At 40.7% G+C, this 23,124-nt stretch overlaps 1 protein-coding gene across 7 annotated transcripts in view; it reads right to left on the bottom strand.

Moving 5' to 3' along the window:
- Positions 1-23,124, bottom strand: part of ERC1 (ELKS/RAB6-interacting/CAST family member 1) — a 252,432-nt gene that overhangs the window by 26,628 nt on the left and 202,680 nt on the right. For 4 of the 7 annotated variants that reach the window (XM_066319392.1, XM_066319387.1, XM_066319388.1 and 1 more), the window contains 2 exons: positions 5,541-5,642; positions 3,871-3,937 (listed from right to left, as the gene is read on the bottom strand). In XM_066319392.1, the coding sequence (XP_066175489.1) occupies positions 3,911-3,937; positions 5,541-5,642 (129 nt within the window). In that variant the 3' untranslated portion in view covers positions 3,871-3,910. The remainder of the gene's footprint in view (positions 1-3,870; positions 3,938-5,540; positions 5,643-23,124) is intronic. The other 3 variants (XM_066319384.1, XM_066319386.1, XM_066319385.1) reach the window with 1 other exon arrangement.

Below are 23,124 nucleotides of genomic sequence, written 5' to 3'. Positions count from 1 at the left end.
AGGTATTACAATCACCATCACATCACTTTAACAAGGCAATTTCCAAATATTGCCTGAGAATAATACCTAGCACTTATACAGCACTTTTCCCAAGCAGAACTTGCACTTTTACAAAAACTTCTACTCATTTTACAATTAGAGAATTTGAGACAGGGAGAAAGAGAACAAGTGAGTGGTTGGAGACAATGCCAGGAAAGAATTTATCTTCTGAATCGTGGTCTAGTTCTGTGTCCAGTAAATTACAGTGTAATATGAGTCAGGCATGAAGGCCTGCTGGTTTTGACCATTTTGCATGATCTAACAATTAAAAAGACCATATTGAAAATAAATCTAGTCAAAAGGCTTATGAGGTCACTGTGTAGTGAGTGACAATACTGAGAAACTCAAAAGTGTGACAGCAGGACAAGCAGTTCTGTACAAATGTGTTTTGTGGAGAGAAGATCACATTTATGTAGTGAATGAATGCCTGTGTAATTTCAACATGGAACTCACCATGAAAAATAGTTACTTCACTAAAAGAAATCAGCATCAAATAGTGTAGAGAAAAAAATATAAATCAGTGTTCTCCTCAAACTTCCCAAAGTATAGACACTTTGAGTGTTTTAGTGATCCCAGGGAAAAACTTCACGTGGTTTGACTGCTCTGGTAAAGATTACATTAAGCCTTGAGATGAGCCAAATATTTTCCTGTAATGACTTACCCTCTCTTTCCACCACAGACATCACCTCTGAAATCTGAAGTGCTCGATTTTGTGAGTGCCTTCAGTGCTCAACTCACAATGCTTAAAACTGCTTCTGAGTTAAAATCTGTTGAACTGGAGTACTGAAGAAAAATGCCCAAAAGAGCCTTTTCGTCTGACAATATTTTTCAGTAACAGGAATTGCCAATTCCTATTTCTGAATTTCCATTCCAATTTTCATCATCTTCAAATATTCCCATTTTTATGCACTCCAGTTCCATGCTAGCTCTTTCACCATTCCACTGTTGCTCTAATCAGCATAACAATGAATCTCAATTAATAAATGGATGAGTGGATGCAGCAGACTTCTGAACCACACCTACACTTTCTCCTATTTTAGGGAGCACAGCTGTGCTTCACAAGACAACTGGATGAATTGAGCAGCCTGGGGAATTTCTGTATGGAAGCTTTGCTTCTCCTTCCTCCATGTGGACACACCTGGCACAGATTCACAAGAAGATACACCCACATACACACCCATCCTTTTGCATGTATTAGATCTCTTAAGGTGTAAATTCATATTGTTATTCATAAAAGTGACTAATAACTAATTAAGGCAATGACCAGACCACTTCAGCATTTGAGAAGGATCAAAGAGCATCCTCATGTGAAATCAGACTGGAATTGACTTGGGTGTAGAGGAGGATAGAGCTCCATCTGGGGAATAAAAGGAGTCCTAAGAAATTCACACAGCAAGGAAATGAGCCTAGTGAAAAATGCTAGGAAAGCCTATTTCAGGATGAAAGATTGTATTTACATTGAACTATAAACTGAAATGCAAACTACCAGCCTCAGAAATTACAGGAAGGGTGCATATGTTCATGAACAGTGCTCCATTTCAGGGAAGCTCTCTCTGATAATGCTGTCATGTACAGACTTGGCATAATTAAATATTAAATCCAGTCAATTCAAGAATGCTGGAGGGGAAAAGCCATAAGACCTAAACCACAAAAATAAAATAATGGAGTTTACTATTGTACAAAGTATTTTGATCTCCATTTAATCTTTAGTATTGACTGGAGGTGATTGCATCCACAGACCTGAAGGAACTTTGAAAAACAAACTTATTGCCAAGTCCTAAGCTATTAATTACATTTTATCATTGTAATACATAAATTTAATTTAACACATAGAGGTTAGGGGCTCTGTAACTTACATCATCTTAGCTTTTACAAAGAGAATAAGGATTGTTTTTTTTAATGAACACGGAGTATCACAGTAAAAACATGTACTCTGTTGGGAATAACTGGCTTGGGGAGCATCCATCACCTTTATACTTTTCCTGCTGATGTATGCATGACAATCCTGAGGCTGACAAGTTTCTGGGATGAGATGTGTGGAAGGCAAGGCTGCTGGCTGACTTATTATTTTGACTGGGATACTCTGTAAGAGCTTTCCTCAGGAAAGTGCCTCAAACTGGAGAGATAAGCTGTATTTAATGTCAACCACCCATTAATTCAGGAAACTATGGAAAACCATACTCTTAGTTGCGTTCTTAAATGAAAGAGAGAGATCTTTCTCTCAGTGTTTTCTATACAAACTCCATGTTTGCACCAGAAGGAAAATCAGAATTATTCCTACCTTCACAGTGAGTGTCCTCTTCCTGTTGCTCATTTACTTACCTGCTTTCCCCTGTTTAGTTTCTGTGCTCCAGCTGACTTCTACAAGCATCATCCCTACAACTTTTCACAACACTCACGAGCGCACAACCATTGCAAGAGTGGTGATTGAAAGGGAATGTGAAATCAACAGCGAGTGGGAATTAATGAAGCACTTTATCAATTTGTCCACTAAAGAGATTCTCTCAGTTCAAACCCCAAGGCATGAAATTCAAGTTTGACGCTGCCACAGTTGGATTAAATTTTTCAGATGATTGGCTTGAAAAGAGGGATTTCATCTATACAGCCAGACAGACTGTGAGTCTGTAGTTAATTGAGCAAGTGGAAGAGGTGAGAGTGCCTTATTCTCTCATTAATGTTTTACAAATCTAAAACAAAGCAATAATTTTCAGAAATGCAAGGGTCCAAGATTTCCACAGAAATTTTTAGTTTTCTTTCAAATAACTGATATTAAGAAAACCCCCAAAACCAAATTCCAGACAAAAGTGCACAGAAACTCATGTGAAATATTTTTTTCTTAGAAGGAAAATGAAGAAGGAAGAAATTTCATATAGGTTTTTAAAATATTGTCATCAGTTTTTTAAAATACTTCAAGTACTTCAGAGAAATGTATTCTGCTTTCCAACTGATACCCCAAGGCATAAATGAATCCTGTGTATTGCAGTGCAATAATCAATATTTCACTCCTGGCAGTAAGAGGGTTTTTTTTGCTAAAGAACAGGCATGAGGAGAAAGGCTCTGTCCTCTGCACTGTCTCCCCTTTTGGAAATGGGAGTTGTTGTGGGGACAGTTTGACAGCAGAAAAAAAAAAAATTGTGGACATGGGCACAGAGAAACAAAATGTACTTTAAATGAAAAACAGCTCCTAATTTCTCCCCCATTGTTTTGAAAGAATGAGGGAGATGGAAGGGAGAGAGAAAGGTTAAGGGGATATTCTTCTTTTCCTTCACATTTATAGACAATTCATACTCCTGGTCCATCTGGAGAATCCTGTATTGTGAGTTGATAAATATCTGTGACGGGTTAGGTCAGTGTGCAGGGCAGCAGATCTCAACATGCTTAAAACCTTCAGGAACATTACCTTCAGGAGGAACATTACCTTCAGGAGGAACATTATCTCTGAGCACATTCTTTACAAACCAGAATTGAAAAAGCACACACAGGTTTGGCTACGGCACAAACTGCTTTGAAAAAGAATCCAACTGAAAACATTTCCTCCATGAAGTCAATGATAAATGATAGCAAAGACATTTCCTGTTCCCTCGTACTTGCACAGAAACTCAATTACATGCCCTGGGAAGTTCTCCCCACAAGATGGTGAAACGATGATAGGATGATTAGAAGAAGAAAATCACAAAGTGCACAAGAACACGCACGAAACACCCTCATGCAGAGCCATGGGAGCCAGGGGAGGGAGCATAGGTTTCACAGAGGTTTCACAGAGGTTTCACAGAGCAAGGTGAGGAGTGACTGTCAGAAACTTTTTTGTTGTCAGGAGAGGTTGGTGCTCACCGTTCTGAACAAAATGGCTGAGCTAAGAGCATCTGACTGGTTATGCCCAAATACCCTCCTCCTCATCCTACAGGTGCACAGGTGGCAGTGGGAGGGAAGCCCCGAGCAGCATGGGAATGAAATAAAGAGCTGGTTAGTATTTACAGCACATATGGAAGTACAAACAGCAGTACAAAGCCTTTCAACCCCTTACACAGTATTCTGAGCTACCTTGAGGTACAGCTTGCTTAGTCCCCTTGCAGGCTTTGTCAGCTCTCAAAATGCCCCTTTGCAAAGAGAAGTGCAACCAGAGCCTCCTCCCACCCCCTCTCTTCCCTACTGCCCTTCCCTGAGGGGTCTTTGCAACAATTTCTGAAAATGTCTAAATTTTACTTTGTTTTTCCATGTTATCTTTTCATTTCATCTGTGAATGCTAGGCTGCACTCATTTGCAAGCACATACTAAAGTTACATGCTGGAAATGGCTTCAGCCCTCTGTAGACTTCAGTGCAGAAACAACAGATATTCTAACATTTGCACCAAATTTAGATTAGGAAATCCATTTAATTTTCAGTATGAACAATTTCACTCTCCTAAAAAAGGAGAGTGAAACACCAAAATCTTCCAAAAACACTGCAGAAAATTCAAGCCAGTCAACACACGGTGGAGGAAGGTATTAAATTAAGATGCAAAGGGAAGTTCCCTTGAAAATGAGAGTTTTTCTGTTTGTTTCTTTCTAGATACACTCCTTGTTTTCTGATGCAGACATGAAAGGAGATTTTTCAAGATCTATTTTTGAAGGGTGAATAAGTAATTGGCTTTTGCCATTTTCCTCTTGTACCTTACTCATCATTTCTGTGTATCGCTAGGCTGGCACTTAAAGGTCTAGAGTGAGATGCTTCCCTTCAGATTTCACCAATTTCTACATGAGTCAGAGGGCACAGAGAAGCATTCCTTCACTCCGCTGAGGCGGTGATTAATGATGGCTAATATTTTAATTAAACTGCAGTGGATGAGATTACAACATGGGATGTGCAATTATGCTGGCATTTTCTGTGCTACCCAAGGGATGGCTAATCTCTCTAATAGTCCTCAAGCACACGGGGGCTGTGCTCTGTGGATGCCACAGGAGGCTCCTCAGTGCTTTGGAGATGGGAAATTGATTTTCCTTCAGTTCACGGCCCATTGACTTTGTGAGGGAGCAGCCTGTGCTCATTTGGCACCGAGGCTGGGCTGTCCTCGTGGGAAATGAAAGAACTGCTCCTATGCAATCCACAGATCAGAAATCTGATCCTGGAGCGGGATTTCCTGCTACTGAACACAAGGAACAGTCCTGGACACTCCACACACTCAAGCAGTAAACCTGATTTGAGTAAACTCAAATCTGAATATGTCACACAGGACTCAGGTCTGGCATTTTAGGAGAGTGAAGTTTTTGTTCCTTTTCAGTGTACCTCCTCCTCTCCACCCACCTAACAACAGCTTGGCACCAGGAACCATTCCTAAACATTTCAGGAGCTTTACACAAAGCCAACACAACAGCAACATCCAGTTCTGCTTTCTAACTGCATTCTGGAATGGTGCTTTTGTTCCAAGGTACTGCAAGCATGTCAGGGAAAACTACTTATGACACAAAATCATCAGCCCTTGCAGTAAAAAATACTTTAAAAACAAAAGAGAAAGAGACATTACCTGGTCAGGAGAGGGCTTGTGGTTGGTTTGGTTGGAATGGGATGAGGATTTGAGGTGGTCATCCTCATAGTTGTCAGCCATCAGCTTCATACGGTTCTGAGTCTGTGAATAAAAACAAGTAAAAAGAATCTCAGTCTACCTTTAAAGTTACCATGAGGACTAAAGGGAACAGGGCATTTATAAAAACACGTATCTAAAATTCCTGCATGGGAAAAGACAGGACACATGCCTAGACATCAGCTGGTATTACCACAGAAAACTGGTACAAACTGTGGAGACACTCTCCAACCTGTTCCCTTGAAGGCTAAATTAGATTTGCAATTAAGTGGCTCATCTGACTTGTACCTACAAAAACCTGTGCTGTACAAGAAATTAATTCCTTCTTATAGATTCTTGGGATTATGGTTCAGACACCAACTTGGAGAATAATTCAATGAAAATACAAGTTAGGTGTCACTAAGTCAAATAAAAAACCCCAAATGAAGCCGTCAGAAAGCAGCCAATTTTAAAAAAACAAAAAGTAAACAAGCAGAAAACAGGTTATTACTTAAGAAGTCCATCCAGTTTCAGTATGCAAATCAGTTTTCAACTGATATATCAAAGAACAGAAAAATTCCAGGACTGGTCAAAAAAAAGTGAATTATACAAAAGCCATTCTGTAAGGACATTAAAATTGGGGAAGAAAAAGTGTCATAATGAAGGCTTATAAAATTAAAACCTGGACACAGTCAAGTAAAGAATTAGCAAAGTATGAAACAAGTTTCTTGGGTTTTCTTCAATTTCTTAGGAAATTTCCAGTTCCAGAGGACACGGGATTTTTAAAAACACACACTGGAAAATGAATTGTGTAAGAATAAAGGGAATACCTGACTTGAACAACACCATTCTAGGTAAGCAGTGGCAAAGAACATTAAAATAAATACATTAGCCGGCTGTGTCTGCAAAGGGGAGTGTAAAGTGGGATAAAGCCCTACAAACACACGCAAGTAAGGGAAGAAATGCACCTGGCAGAATGAGCACAAAGACCATTCAGGCAGCAGTGACACTCTGTGGGCAGCCAGAAGAGCTCGGTGAGAGCCTTGCAGAACCAACTTCTGCTTCCCTGGGCATTCTCTGGGTGCCAGGCTCGTGGGGAACTCACACATGGAGCAGCTCCAGAAGTGACTGCTGGTGTTTCTCCTCCCAGCTCAGAAGGCACCAACAGCCCCACTCTGAGCTTTGTGAAATCCCTGTATTCTCAGGAAATCCAAAGGCTACCCTGGCCTATGTTAAGATATGATACAGAACAAGCTATCTACAGCTAGACATGTGAAATCATCAGATATGCGATGCGCTGAAATTAAATGTCTTAAATGAAAGCTCAAAGCTCACAGAAATGCCAGCTGTTGATTCAATCTCTTCATAACTCCATGGTGTCTCACTGGAAACTCCAAGTTTAATGAGCATCTCGAGGCTAGAGAATGCACATTCTACTTGTCTCTATTCAGATCATGAGAGAGAAGGTCCAGGGCTTGAATCTGGATTTGATTTTGTTTTGGAATAATTTAACAAAAGCTAATAGTAAATTGGGCTTAAGCAATAAGCAATTTAATCATGCAAAAATTTTATATTGTTCACTCTGCTTTGTCAAGCAAGTTCTGAATTTCAAGTCTGACTCATCATTCATAAATCACTACTTGAAACATGCTACATTAATCTTTAAACAACCAGTTTATTGTAAAGGCACTTCCTTAATATTTATTATTATATTTAAGGTTGTTTCTTCAACAGTTTCTTCTTTGCAATGAGAACAATTGTCTTTAAACCATTTCACGTTTCCTTGGAAATTTCTTGTTTTGGTAATAAATAATAAATTCTTACATGACTTTCAATGTGTGTGTGTGTGTGTGTGTGTGTGTGTGTGTGTGTGTAGAAAAATCTATTGAAACCCAGATGTTTAGCAGAATGCTAGTACGGCACATTAACTTTCCTGAGAGAAAATGTAGCTCTTCTCAGCTAGAAGCAGCATGTTTTATATTATGTGAAAAAACCCAAACAAACCCAAACAAACAATGTTAGCTGGTACAGGTAGAGAAGAGCATAAACAGTGCAGAGAATCACAGACTGGAAGGGAGCACAGTGGTCACCTGCTCCAGCAGGGCATTCCCAGAGCACCTGGCCCAGCATTGATTCCAGAAGGTTCTGAATATCCCCAGGGAGAGAGACTCCACAGCCACTGCACAATCTGTTCAGTGCATGGTCACTGCACAGGAAAGGAATTCTTCCTCATGTTCAGGTGGAGCTTCTGGGCATCAGTTCCTGCCTGCTGCCTCTTGTCCCATTGCCTGGCACCACTAAAACCTGGCTCCATCCTCTGACCTCTCCGTGCAGACACTGACAGACACTGATAATTTCCCTCTCATTTGTCTCTTCTTGAGGCTCAACAGGCCCAGATCCCTCAGCCTGTGCTCCTAAGACAGGTTCCAGTCCTTCCAATACCTTTGTCACTCTCCATTGGCCCCTTTCCAGTCCCTCCTGTCCTGAGGAGGCCAGAACTGCACACAGCAGGCATGTGACACTCCAGGCGTGTGACACTCCAGGCGTGTGACACTCCAGGTGTGCCTCAGCAGGGCAGAGCAGAGGAGCAGGATCACGCCATCCTGCTGGCAGTGCTCTTCCTCATGCACCTCAGGATACCTTTGGCTTTCCTGCCTTCCAGGACACACTGCTGGCTCATGGACAGCTTGTTGTCCACCAGGACCTTCTCCTCAGAGCTGCTTTCCAGCAGGTTCCCACACCTTGTCTCTGTCAAGCCTGGCTGTGTCCCTGTCCCACTTCAGATCTAGTTTTAAGTCCTCAAGGAGCCCTGCTGAGTCCTGAGCCAAGATCCCTTTTCCCTTCTGATACAGGTGGAGCCCATTTGCTGCCAGCAAGCTCAGTGTTGTATAAACTGAACCATGATCAAAAACCACAAAATGCTGCTGTTTACACCAGTCTTGTAGCCAGGTGTTCATCTGCATGACTTTCCTGTTTCTTGCTCCATCATTCCCTGCAGCTGGCAGCACAGAAGAGAACACAGATTGTGCTCCAGATTTCTTGGCCAGTTTCCCAAGGCTCTGAGGGCCCTCCTCGTTGTCCTTATCCTTTCTGCTGGGACTTTGTTGCTGCCCACTCAGAAAACATCAAGAAGGTTACAATTGGTGGCTGTACCAGGCTGGGAAGTTTCTTGGTGATGTCCCTCACTCTGGATGGGTCTGGTCAGCAAAAAGCACAGCGTCCCTCAGAGAGAATTCTGAAGTCAGACTGAAGAGGATAGAGGTGTGCTTCTGTCACTTAAATTCAAGTAGAACAACCTACTGTTAATACTTGGCAGCAGGTACAGAGAAGTGGCTGATGGAATTGGGCTGAAAAAGAGGAGGCTGCTTTTAATTACTTGACAGGAGGAAATAGAGGAGATGAAGCTACTGGAGGGGATAGGACAAGAGATGACAGATGTAAAATGGAACACAGAGAATCCTGATTAGAGATCAGGAAAATGCTTTTCATCATGAGGTGCATCAAATGCCAGAACAGGCTGCCAGGAGACTAGGTGCCATCCCCACCCTTGAGGATACTGAAAATGCAGCTGGACGAGGCCTTGAGCAAGCTGCTCTAATTAGTGATGTTCTCAGCAGGTGGCCAGACACAGAGGTCTTCTCCAACCCCAAATATGCTGCATTTCTTATTATTTGGAATTTTCATCAGATCATTTGAGAGTTTCAAAGTTCAACTTTTCAGAAGAAGAAGAGGGAGACAAGTTCCAAAATTCCTCCTACTTGCCAAATAAGGTTTAGTTGCTTAGCTCCATTACAGCCCTTTGAACATTTAAACCCAGAAGAGTCTCTGCAGTGTCCTGATGATGACAAGCCTGTGGGATCAGTTCACCTAAAGGACATTTTCTGTGTTCCCCCTTTAATTCAACCTGACCTCCCAGTGCAGCTGCTGTTCATTTAAGTGTGCATGTTTGTGACAAGTCTTGGCAAGAAAATGCCAAGATCAGTATTGTGATTCCATTATGGGAACTAATTTATGCATATACCATTGGAATTAGGTAAAAATCAAAAGATGGAAGAAAAGCAGCTTATTCCTGGATGGATACCAATAAGAATTATTTTCCACCATTTAAAGTCCAAGCAGTGTTGCAAATAAAATATATAAGATTATAATATTTCCATAATTCTTTTTCTATCAAACATAGAAAGAAAAAGCTTCTGCTTAGGACTGGACTACTAATGACAAACTTTTACTTAAAATTTTAAAAATAACTGTAAATACATGAACTGAGTTTCTCTCCCATTGCTCCTCCACAGGAAAAAAAGAGTCCAAAAGGATGGAAATTTCTAGAGCAAATGGCTGCTGTAATGATTTAAAAACAAACCGTTTACTTTTCTGTGGGGAACCACTCCAACATCCTGCAGTCCTGAGCTGGTTTGTCATGGTGCTATTATACAATCCTCTCCCACCTCAGGAGGTTATGGCTCAGATCCTAGGGCAAGCATTTCTACATCACTGTAAAAAGTATGAACAACAACGTGGTTTAACCACGGGGTCCTGTGAGAAAATAAATGAACAGTGCAGACAAATCAGTTGTGTCAGGAGTACTTTTGTCTGAAACCTCCAAAGCTGCAAGCAGAACTAGCAATGATAGGAACCTGATGTCAGATTGAAATTTTGCTTAGAAAAAAAATACCATGTGCCCTGACAGGTACCTTCTTCATGCATGTGCAGAAAAAATCCTGGAGTGACGAAAACTGGATAAAACTCCACAACCCAACAGGTTTTGTGGTTTTTTTTTTTTTTTTTTTTTTTTTTTTTTTTTTTTTTTTACAGATTTCATAAAATTACTCCTGGCCCTCCAACTATACCTGCCCCAAAGCCCCCAGAGCTTGTCAAAGCCCTTAACAATGCTCTTCTTTTCTTCCAAAAGCCACCATGCAAAAGAACAGTCCCAAACCTTTCAGACTGGTGTAAATTCTCCAAATTACTCCAGAGACAGCACACACTCTCCAGCTCCTAACTGAATGCCAGGAATGACTGTGGAAGCCTTGGCTCTGAAGACCAGAGTCTAAACTGGTCTAAATTGGAATTCAGAACTGCAGGTCTAAAGCAGAACACTTGTAAGGGTACTGCATCTAAAAAACCTCAGCTTCCCCTGGCCATATATTAGACTTTACTCTAGAAATATTAGATCTCTCCCACTCCTCCCTTTTTGCACCCCAGAATTTCTGCAATTATCCTTTTGCCTCTTTGATACACTTACTGTTAAAGCCTTTTTTACTTCCTGTCACTATTTAAGTCTTTCTTCTTCCCTATCCCTTGCTACAGCAGGCAGTTGTATTAAAAGAAAAAAAGCACCAGGAGAAAACATGAGATAAACCTGTTTTAATCACAAATGAAAATGTTCTGCATCAGAACTTCTCCAAATGTTCTCTTTTTGGTTGTTTCACGGTCTTGCCATGATTTCACAGTATTTTCATTACTTTTTATTTCCTGGGTACCATACAGTTCACTTCTGCCTGTATTCTATAATCACTAAATGGTAAACAAGGAAATTACCAGGGTTAATTTGTTTCTAACATAACTAACACCTGAAAACTTTCACTGCAAACTGCACATGTACAGTATTTTACCTGCCCAAACTTAGCCAAAGTTAATTTTTAAAGAATCCAGTTCTTCCTCATTCATGGAGGTACTGCTTCAAAGCACCCTCTCACCTGTAGGTTCCTAAAAGTAAGTTATTTGATGTTCACTAATGTTTAGTGCAGGCCTCACTGGTAGCTTGCTTGTGCACCTCAACACTGAAGATCAAATTAATAGATTTTATCACAGTTAAATTAATAGATGAGAAAAACCAGAACTAATGTTGATGCACAAAGTTTAGAGGAAAGTCAGAGACATACTCTGGAATACAGCTGGTAAAGCCTAGAGGAGTGCTGCCCACGTCTGCCAAACTCTTCACTGTGCAATCCCACATACAAATTTGAAATCCACAGATTTAACTCCACACATTGTTTATAATACATTCTACAGAATGTTTTTATTTGAAAGCTTGCACGAAGTTGTGTGTTCTAATGAGAGTACATACCTTTCCTAAGCATTTCTGCAGCAGAGCTAATGTTCTGATAACCATTACCCTGGGAAGCTTTTGAAACCATGTTGTGTTCATGGGGATCACACATTTCTGTATATCTAGAGAAGCTCTCTAAGATACAGCAGAGAGCAGCTCGTGAGCTGTGTGCATTCTATTAATCCAGTCTGCTTCACATGCTCATTGCACTAACTCAGAGTGTGCATAAAGTCTGTTCCTCCGCCACCAAACAGCACAAACCATGACATCAGCAACCACTTTCTGACTTTTTTGGAGAATATTTGCGTGGGGTAATTTTGGTTTTGCTAAGCAGTCTAAACAAGCTTTATTAATCCTTTAATGTAGAGTTTAAAAAAACCCATGTTAAGTAAATATTAATATAATGACTGTACTTGTGACAATTGAGTTTGTGGTGGAGGCAGAGTGTCGGTGCATTAAAGGAGTTATCCCATTTTAATCTGAGTTCAATGCTTCACTGGAAGCACATGCAAAGGCAACACTTTAGAAACATTTTTGTCACTAATAATATAGAAATATAATTGAAAAGCTCAGGTGATTTTTCTTTCAAAGTGTGGGCTGAATTAAATATCTGAAAATTATGCACTTGTGGAGCCTTTCAGATAGTTCTTTTTACTTGTCAGAAAACCCACAGTGAGCCATAACCCCTGTTAGTGTCCAAGCACCTCCCTGCTGGAATCTGGCTGCCAGAAATGCAGAAAGAATAATCCCTGTTATTGCCTGTTATTTGAATATGGTGCCTGGCACAACTACCCTATGCATATCTACACCTACCTTAAATATACTACTTTGAGTCTATACCTAACCTAAATATACTACCTTGAGTATATCTACACCTATCTAGAGCATTAAGACTCTGAAAGACTGTTCAAGTATTTACCTCTGTGCCCCTTTCCCACTCAGGATATTTAATGAAATGGGAGACATTTCTCAAATGTGTAGAGAGGGCGCACGCTGAGTTGCCATCTTTGTAAGGTTTAACAGACACATCATTAGTTAGGTGTGGCTTTCCTTTTGGCCAAGTTTAAGATCAGCAACTGAGATTTCTCTATTAGCAGCAAACCAGCACAAATTTCAGCTGCACAGACAGGAACCCATTGCTGTTACTGCATTTCTGTACATGCTGGAGCCTGTGTTTGTGTGAGCCCAGCAAAGAGCGTGTGCAGCTGCTGGGGTTTGTCAAAGCCTGCAGGATTTAGCACAGCTCTACCTGAGCTGCTGCCTTCTGCACTGGCTGCTGGCAATGCTCCAACAATATTACTTTATAACGTGACTTTATCAATCCAGCTAATTTCCTTGTTTAGAGATGTCATTTTCCTGTTCATCTCCCCACATGTGATAATTACTGAGAAGCTTCATCCTGAACAATTCATACTCTACAAGGCTTTGAACTAAACTAAAGGAGACAGATCATCTAGATATGGCATGCTCTGGGAGACTTGACATACGTAGACATATGTGAATGGGATTAAAAATAAATGTGGAACTGAAATTTTCCCTCTGCAGGAATCTGTCTCTCAGAACTTAGCTGCTCAGGAGATGAACAGACTAACCAAGGAACTGCCCAGTGACAAAGTTTATTGAAATCTTTCGCTCTGATTCCTGTATGAAGAAAACCAGTGACACACCAAAAAATCCCAATCACATCTGTATTTGGGATTCCTTTTTGTCTAATACCATACCATGACATTGTATGTTCTTTTAGTTCTCTTTTACTCTCTTTAAAGGTACCTCAAGGTGTGTTTCAGATCAGTGGTAAAAGAACTGTCTTTCTCCATTACTTGCTCCACAAAACCTGCAACCTGCCAGTCACAGATTTGAAAGGAAACTAAACATTAAAAAATACCTCCTCTCAAGGTTAACTCCTCAGGAGCAAGCCAAGCATGTTATTTCTTTGGCATCTTTCCATTGCATGTAAGGCTCTTCAGCAGAAATAACATTAAGGTGTGGCTCCCTGCATCTCACTGAGCAAGTGCTGCAGTCTGAGGACATTTACAACCAGACAGTAAAACGAATTTGTAGAGAATGGGTGGGCTATGCATCAAGAAACTGCATTCAGGCAGGATCAGCAGGACAAATGGTAACCCACAACAGCACCCTCAAAGAATCCTGGAGCTCTCACACCACAGAAAACCCAAGAAATCATTGATCTGAAGACAGAACAGCAAACAAAATGAGCTGCTGTTTTAATTCTTAAGGTCAAGTAGAAGAACTGGTTATGTTCATATTCCAGTTTTGAGCAGATAAAACCTCTAGGTTTAAAATAAGCAGATATTTTTTGGGTGATGAGCCTGCCCTGTGGTGCAGTGTGTTAGGGCAAATCTGACCTTGGTTCCATGCCATGGAAGAGATGGGTCTTGCTGCAGGAGAAATTGTAAGATCAACATCTTTTGCTGCCATACACCCTTAAAACAGAAAAGCCTAATTGATTTAAATTAGCTTAAAAACTGGGGGGCGTTGTTAAATTATGCTGCTACATCCACTCTTGGACTGCTGTGATATCCTCACTACCTGTTTAATCAGCAAAGAAGTGATTTCTTTTGCAGACAGCATGGCTACCCTTGAAGAGCATGTGAGTCAAACTTTGCTTGACATCATTGATGGAACTCCTGTTTTGTTATGACCATTTGCCTAAAATGTCTCCTTCCCTTTTCACTTCTGCTTCACTCCACACCCTGCTCGTTTTTCCCTCAACTACCTTACTCTGTCCCCCTTTCCTTTGTTATTCTGTTTGGTTCTCCTTTCCAAAATAAATCCACTTGCATACACTCAGCTTCACAAAGCTGCCCGTCTGACACGACCACTTCAGTCACTCTGCTTTCATCTCAGTCTTTCTCCAGGTCTGAAACAAGTAAGTTTCTCAGTCCAGTAGTATCTGTGAACCCCGACTGGCAAAATATCATATAGGAATTTACATAAAAAATGCATCCTACTGCCAAATCTTAAAAGCTAGTCATGATCCCCTGGCTCAACAAAATCATTTGTGGACCATCTGCTCATGTGTATCTACATACACCTTTCCTAGCTGAAGTGATTTGGAAGTCTTCCAATCTTTGTCTATTGTGACTGTGTTGTTACAATAAATATAGTAAAAGCATTCTTTCATCCAGCAATTTTTAATTTTGGGAAGTATATGCCAGTGTTTTGACCACAGACCTTTTATTGTTACATATTTTTATTGTTCTATGACTCACCACTTCAACTGCATTTCCCTGCAGCTTCAAAGAGTTGTTAATGGCAACCCCTCCTCCCCTCTATACATGCTGTTCTTGGCAAAAAAGGAGTTATGTACAGATACAAATTCCTGGATGCTCAAGTGATGTGAGCTGCTCAGTATCATCCCAGCACAGCCTGTCTGTGCCTGCCCAGAGCCCAGCTCTGCCTGTATACACCAATGGATCTGTGTCTACATGATATAAACACTGTTGATAGCAACTTTAAAAAAACCCACACAACCAAACCTCAAGACTATTTGTGCTTGCTCTGAAATTAATTTTAAAAGCTGTTGCATATAAAAGAAAAAGAAACCCAGTATTATTCTTTTTGTGCCTTGCTTTCATCTTTGAATCCAGGCAAAATCCTGTGTGGTAACTGCTGGAGGGAAGAGTTGAAAGGGCATTTCCTTTGACAACCAGCAGAGCTTAGCTACCCCAAACTAAAGAGAAGTTTCGATTTTTTCCTGTATGGCCAATTATTCGGTTTGACATGCACCTAGAAGTGCCCCGCCTCAGCAGCCACACAAACACAGACATCGCATTCCTGTCTGTCCACACCATCTGTGTGTGGTCTGCACACACACACAGGATTCCTGTCCATCCTCACTGTCCCTGTGCCTGGCCCACAGACAGGATTGCTGCCCCAGCACACAGGGCACATGTGCACTACAGAGCTGCACAGATGATTCCTTCCCCTGCTCCTGCACTACGCAACCAAGGAGAACCACAATAAACCAACCCTTCTCTTTCTTTTCTTGTTACTCCAGCAGAGGTTGACTTTTCCTATGAAATCTGCATCTCGAAGCTTAGGTACCAAGCTGGAGAGACTGAAAAAACATTCAGTTTTTCTATTGTATTTGTGCCAAAATTACTCAAAGAAATTCTCTTACTCTCTACGAAATTCATAGCACACCATGTGTAGAGATGTGCCAGTTTGGCCAGATGAATTTCTCTAAGGTGTCTGCATTCCAGTATTCCTGTCTTTGCCTGCTCTATTCCTAATCTCTTGTCTTTCTGTGATTTACATTATATGATGCCATTACATATGAGTAGAGGCCCACCCAATGGGCACCATAAAGCACTCTGTAAAGCTTAAGAGAAGAAAATCTCAGAGAATTCTCTCTCCTACAGGACCACTAAAAGAAAAAGGTCTGTGGAACAAGATGAGAAAAAAGGCAGTCATACCTCTGGTGAGTTTTTCTTAACAATCCTTTTACTGCTAAGTCATTAAACTTAAGATAGGTGATTCCACTTGTTAAAGAGCCCTGACAAAGCAGAGGAAGAAACAGAAAAGAATGAATAGAAGGACAAGAGCAACCTTGACTGATTGATTTGCAATTAGCAGACCTAGGAGGAAACAAGGAAGCCTTCATATTTTCAAGCCCTCTTTACATCACAAACCAGCTTTGTGGCTGACAACGGAGAAGGACTAGCTAGTAATCAGGAAAGGCAGAAGAGAAAAATCTTTTTGTAATCTGATAGTGATGAAAAGGTCTAGGAAAATAAGGAATTAGTCTTAGTCTGCACTTCCCAGTCTGTGGGTCCTTCCCACCAAATCTGTGAATTTTGCATTTTTTACTGCAGAAAACCAACATCTTGCATGCCTCCATATGAGATAGTGAAGACACTTGAAAGATGAATTGAAGATCTGTATATATAAGTAAATATTTTCCCCCTTAGAGAAAAAAAAATAACGAAAACAAAAAATCAGGGAAAAACTAAAATGAGTAGGTACAGTCCTTAATACTTCCAGAGAGCAAATAAACTTGTGCAGGCTTTCAAGTTTTAAACAACCTGTGAGTGTATGTGTTCTTAAGGATCACTAGACTGCTTTTATTATTTTTTCAGCACCATTACTGTCAGCAGCTGGCACAGTTTGGGTTGCTAGCTGTAATAAAGGAGATGAAACCAAGGGTGCATCTACTGGTGTTTAGGGAATGGAGGACTGGCTTGGTGTCATAAATTACGGTAATGTTTCATGTTCAGATGAAAACAGTGAGAAGAGTAACTTCTGAACTATTAAAACGATTAAGATGCGTAGAATGGTGAAACAGAATGTTTAAAAACATTAAGTTTCTCACCGCAAACAAAAATCCACTGTAAAACAAGAGATACCCAGGTTGTTCAAATCCTGAGGAAAAACTTGCCTGGAGTCAGCTGTGAGACCTCCGTGTACTTTTTGTTTACTCAGCTACAGGAAATATTTGTATTCACACTCAGACAGACAGGCATTGGTGGTAAACAAATAGAAAGAGAACAAAGGACTGGGTTCTGTGACTGTAAAATTGTACTCAAATAAAGAGAACAAAAGCTCTAATAAAATGGCTACCCCTTAACCAGGGTTATTCAACATAAAAGGCCACTGCTTCCTCCAGACACCAGTCCTAGGATGAGAGTTTAACACAGATTTGGGGAGCAGAGCTTTACAGAAGTTGAGAGACTAATATTCACCTCTACTGTAGATAATCTACAATTCTGCAACACTTAATTGCAAAGGTAAATGACTTGTATTTGAAACTGGGGGTATGTAATCAGCAATTTTTCCTTATATCCATATGGTAAATGTTTGATTACACCAAGTAAAATCAGACAGCAATCTTTTGATAGCTGAGTTTGAGACTCATTTTGTCTTCATGCAAAATCTTGCACTAATCCCTAACAGCACTTCTTGCTATTGCAAAGACTCCAAACCTTTGGTAACATATCCAAGGCAAAAAGGGCACCCAGAAGCTGTGCCTTTATTGTGTATTCCATCCCGGTCTGCTCAGGGACAGCTGAACACAACTGCCCCAAAGATGATCTGCCAACATCACTAACTCACGTTGGACAGCACTGTCTCCAGACTCCTATTCAGGGGGGGATTGGAAGCACAACCTCCATCAGTATCAACTTTCTCCTCTTGGACCTTTTGGAGCTGGCAGCTGCTGCCAGACTCCTCACAGCTTCCAAGTTAGGAGACAGCAGAAAAATCTCCATCCCCCTCCCTGCATTCACAAATGCCAAGTGGCGTTTGTAAAAATCTAGGGTAAACCTTTACTTTGGTCCTGAGCATTTCTTCATCTTAGAAAATGGCTGGAGAAAAAAGCATGTACTTATTAAGGAGTAAATGCATGATTTGTTCTGCACCTAAACATGAACAGTATTTTTTTTTTAACATTTGGATTCTTCAGAACACAATATCATGAATTTACCAGAAGTAAGGGCACTCTGCAGCCACCAGCAACCCTCCATTTGCAGAAGCTGTCACAAGTAACTGATGTCTAATTTCATAAACCTGTGTCTCATTTTGACAAACCTGCTACACTCTCCTATCAACTCTTACAACATGGTATGTAAATTAATGAAGGAAACTTATCAAGAAACTACTCCTAATTGACAGCATCTTAGATTTCCAACTGCAAGATGAAATGAATATTTTCCCCTGCCTTACCCATTTATTTGCCTGAAATATGGTGTACTGGACTAGGCCCAGTCTGACAGTTTCAAACAGGGAAATTATTTTCCGAATTTAATAAGCTTAATACAATGGATGAGACAAAGGATCTGTAGACGGAGATGTTTTAGTGCATAAGCTCAAAAACACCTGAGATCATCAAGACTTCACTATTTACTGAAGCTGAAGTTCATTCCATCCAGTTAAGACTAAATTTTTTCCATTATCAATTTTTAAGATGGTGGGGATTAAAATTCTCTTTTACAGACTATGCATTTCTCTCTTTTTAAGAAAAAAAAAAAACCCAGTGATTTATTATGTTACTCCCAAAATAACACAGCAAAATCACAAATATGCAATATATTCTATCTTATAGATCATTAATTTTCATGTCATATTCTAGGTGCACAATTCTTTCAATCATTCATTCCTCCTTCAAGTAAAGAACACATCACTAACACATTAAGTCATACCACTGTTAAACTGCAATCTGCTTGAAACCTTCAACATATTTAGTTTATGAACCCAATCAGTCACCTCATATCTCTGACTTCACCTTCTCCTTACATGTTTTGGAACACATCTTGAATCATTGATCACCTCACCAATTACTGGTTTTACACTAATTAAAACCAATACTAAACCTGGGAAAATGCCTTTTAGCTTTCTGCCACTATGTTTTAAATGATTATCAACGTGTGAATTGTTTTTTATATAATATAATTAATATAATTGGTTCATTGGGCTTTTTATCCAAAGACAGGTAACCACAAATAAAGTTTTACTTTCTGGTTTAGAATGAAACAATTCAATGCTGTGTGTTCCCTGAGGAATAATACCATTAAAACCAGGAAGAGATAAGCAGAATGTACCAAATTAGCACATTTTGAATGGAGATTTGGTAAAGGGACACGTGTCTCCTAGACAATTGTCATTGTTAGGTGAAACAGGAATCATCTAGCACAGAAAAACCTGTATTTCAATCAATTAAATACCTGTAAGGATGCTTACACACTCATCTTCACCAAGTTCAAGCAAGTAATTCAAAATCTTCCTGAATCTGAAATTTTGGTGTGAAAATTCTGTTTCTTCACAAAAAAAAAAGTCTGTTAGTGGACTTATCAAGACTTTTAATGTGTTCAAGTGGAACTCTCCCTGTCACCAATACAGAGTTCCCTAAACAATGGGTCCAAGTGATACAATTTCAATGCAATCATAAACTCACTGTATTTTCTGGTCATCCTTCAGACATCATCAAGTCAAACAGCAAGAGTGCTGCCAAACCAGGCCAGCCACAAGGACCTATGGTTGGAAAGTCTCAAATACTTTACCCCTGAGGCACATCCTGCCACTGGCCAACAAGCAGGAGCAGTCAGTCGTGCATGGGTCCTTCCCAGCACCCCACAGCCCAGGGAAGTGAAGCAGAGGAAGATGTACCCAGAATTGCATTCCCTCACTGAACAACCACAGGCAATCCTGAGCTGTTCTAACCCACATTCTGACATTCTCCATCATCTCATGACTCAGCAGCTAAGACAAATACTGGCAGGAACTGTGTTCAACATACTCCTTTATGTATTAAAGCCAGTAACTGAAAAGCTGCAGTGACCCTCCAGACATTGGTGGTACAAGAACTTGATAAAAGGTGACTCTGCTTTGACTCTACAGACCATGAAGGGGTAGGTGAGCCTGACTGCACTGTGTTTTAACAAGTCCACTGCAAGTGACCATAGTCCTTGAAATGTTTCACTATTCCTTGAAAAATGTCTGGCAAAGTACATTAATCTGTTTGTTCCTGCTTCAAACTGGTGAACCTGGCATTGAGGGAACACCAGAACTCAGAGTACCTTCTGTTCTGCCCAGCTCATGAAGAAACCTCTGACATGGCACCTTCAAACTCCTCTGCCTGTTCTTAACTCCCTTATCACAAAAGTTTTCTTTCCCCACTTTTACATCTATTTTCACTCTATGGGTACTGTGGTAAAAAGATTAATTAACAAAGATGGATCCAGGTGCCCTGCATCTCATCACTCATTTCAAATATTAATTTTCTTCTTCAGTGATAAAGAAGCCACCACCACACTCAGACAACTTACATCCACATTCCTAGACTTCCTAACTTCCCTTCTGACAGTGGTTTGAGAGATGCCTCCCCTCTCTGAACTCCAGACTGCTGGAACCATCCAGAGAACACCAGGGGTTCTGTCACAAAACAGCACCACATTCAGCAATTACCTGCAGTGACTGGATCCATGGCATCCGAAGAAGAAATTCTCTTGCTAACAGGGTCAATCACTCTCATCAGCCATGGTTTCAAATCAGGGCAGCTGAGGTAAAGCAAAGACCAACTGCACACCCTCACAATCTGTATTATTTCATCAGGGAGGTAACTAAATCTGCCAGAAGTGTGGTCATGCTGATACAGCTCCACAGCAGCAAGAGGAAAACATTTGCCTGTCAGTCTCCTTTGCCCTGTTTTACGTTCTCCTGTTATAAACAAAAATGACTCCAGCCAGTGGAACTTCAGCTTGGAAAAGTTCACAGCAGAGGAGTGTCAGGTGTCAGTGTGCAGGGTTTCCAGGGAAACAAGTAACAGTGGAGAAATATAATTTTGGGAGTGAGAAGCTACTCTGGAATCTACCATTCTTTCCTTTTTCTCATGATCCCATGAACCACATTTACTTGGGAAATCAGTCCTTGCAGTAACTTGGCCTCATGAAGAAAGCCAGTCAAAATCTTCCAGGGAAGAGGCACAAAGTAGCCCAGAAAAAACAGATTTGGTACTTGCTTGCTAAGATGAAATGTATATTCAATACTGCATAAATGCTACTATTACCAGTCAATTATTAGTTATTTGACCATTGCCAAATAATTCCTCTTCATTTGTGGGAATGATAAATAACAGCCCCTCAAATTCATGCTGGCCCAGAGAGGAAGGCACAGGCTTGATGAGGATATAGAAGGGAACAAGAGGTATTAAAGCTTCCTCTGGATGGCAAGGCTGACTCCAAACCCCAGACTTACAATAGCTTGGGGCTTCTTATCTCCCTTTATTAAAATAGAAAGAAGCTCTTTTTGAGTGAACAGCAAGATTATCTACAACAAGAACATGACAGGTAGTAAATATTTTTTTCTATGCCCCTAATAGAAAAAAAAAAAAAGTAATGAGCTTAAATTGCAGTAAGGGACATTACATATAATGATAAGGACAGATAAGGTATAATAAAGACTTCCCAGGGCTGAAGGTCTCCTTCACTCAAAGTCTTTAAGAACAGATTCCAGGTGTAACTAGATGGATCAACTCAGTTGCAGAGAGCTCTCTCCTGAGGCCATACTATTCGCTATTTCTCATTAACAGTTTGCATGACAAAAGAAAATGTCTGTTTATGAAACACATGGAGAAAGCTTAGGCCAGGTGGTTCTCTGAGCATGCTGAAGTACTGAGTGAAAACTCGACATGTTCTTAAAAGACTGAGGAACTGATCTGAAAACAACTTTTATTTAGGCATAAGCAGCATAATAAAACATATGTAGTATAAATCTAACCTGATTTCAAATGAAAATATTGAGATTCTGTCATCAATAACAGAGTCAAGCTAATTCCTTGAAACTTCTGCTGTAATAATAACTATGAAACATCACGTAATAATAGAAGTATTAATAATATGGCTGTTTACAAACAATTAATTTGAATAATACTCCAAGCTGTCAGAAAACACTAATACTGTTCAGAGCCTCCTAAAACTTTTAACACAATTACTTCACATTTCTGGCACGGCAGTGATAGAGATGCTGGTCAAGCCAGGTACCCCACTGTGTCACACACTGCACAAACAGAGAAAATGACAGTCTTTGCTACAGACAGCTCCTTGCAGGAAATCCCAGCTGGTTAAGACTCAAAACCCACAGACAGGAAAACCTCAGTCCCTTCAGATCTGCCTTCCCTTCACCACTCAACACTGTGCAGTGGTGCTTTGCTCTCTTACAATAGATAGGAGCTGATATTAAAACTCAGCTTGATGAGGAAAGGCATAAATGGCAAGCAGCCTATTTCCTACCAGCTGAGCAGTGGCTGTGCCCCATGCACCCAGCAGCCCAAGCTCCCTGGGTCCCTGTGACACCCAGCAGGGCCCTCCCCATGCCACATCTGGACTTGCTTACACAACTGCAGCTTGCTGCTCTTGCATCAGCCCGGAGCAGCAGCCTCTGTGAGCTCCCCATGGAGACACAGGGCCCTGGGAGGAATAAATTGGGACCACATTCGCTGTGACCCTCGCCCTGCAATGGCCCTGCCTGTCTGATGATAGAGGAAATCCCTCATCCAAGCTGACAACCAATATGAAACAGGCAGCTGTATTTACTGGAGAGCCTGCTCAACGCCGAGCCCCTCATTAGGAAATGGGCTCTTATATTGAGGCACATTCCTGCAATTCAGAGCCTAGGAACCCTAAATTAAAACAACATTGATGCCATATCCTCTTTCCAAAATGCTTCTCTTCATCCAAACTTTAATGCACATACTTAGAGAAGTTAAAGAAGCGAAATGTCTTTGGCAGGACTCCTTCTCTCTCCTGTGCAGCAGTTCACCCTTCCCATGTGAGCCACCAGGAACGTGACAGTGCTGGCAAAGGAATGACAGCAGAGCCCTCCAGATTCTGGATACCTTTCCCTGGGTGAACCTGTGTGTGTTCACTGATATTTTTAGATAAATAAAAATCGCAGGAAATCGTTGGAACAGGTTTTTGTTTTGTGAGAGTTGTACCTTTCTACACTTTAAGAAGGGTGAATTAACAGCAATTCAGGCAATGGTAA

This window comes from Sylvia atricapilla, chromosome 5 (assembly GCF_009819655.1).
Source record: "Sylvia atricapilla isolate bSylAtr1 chromosome 5, bSylAtr1.pri, whole genome shotgun sequence".
Classification (NCBI taxonomy): Eukaryota; Metazoa; Chordata; class Aves; order Passeriformes; family Sylviidae; genus Sylvia; species Sylvia atricapilla.
Note: the sequence above shows the minus strand (reverse complement) of the source record. Positions and strands in the feature narration are given on the sequence as shown.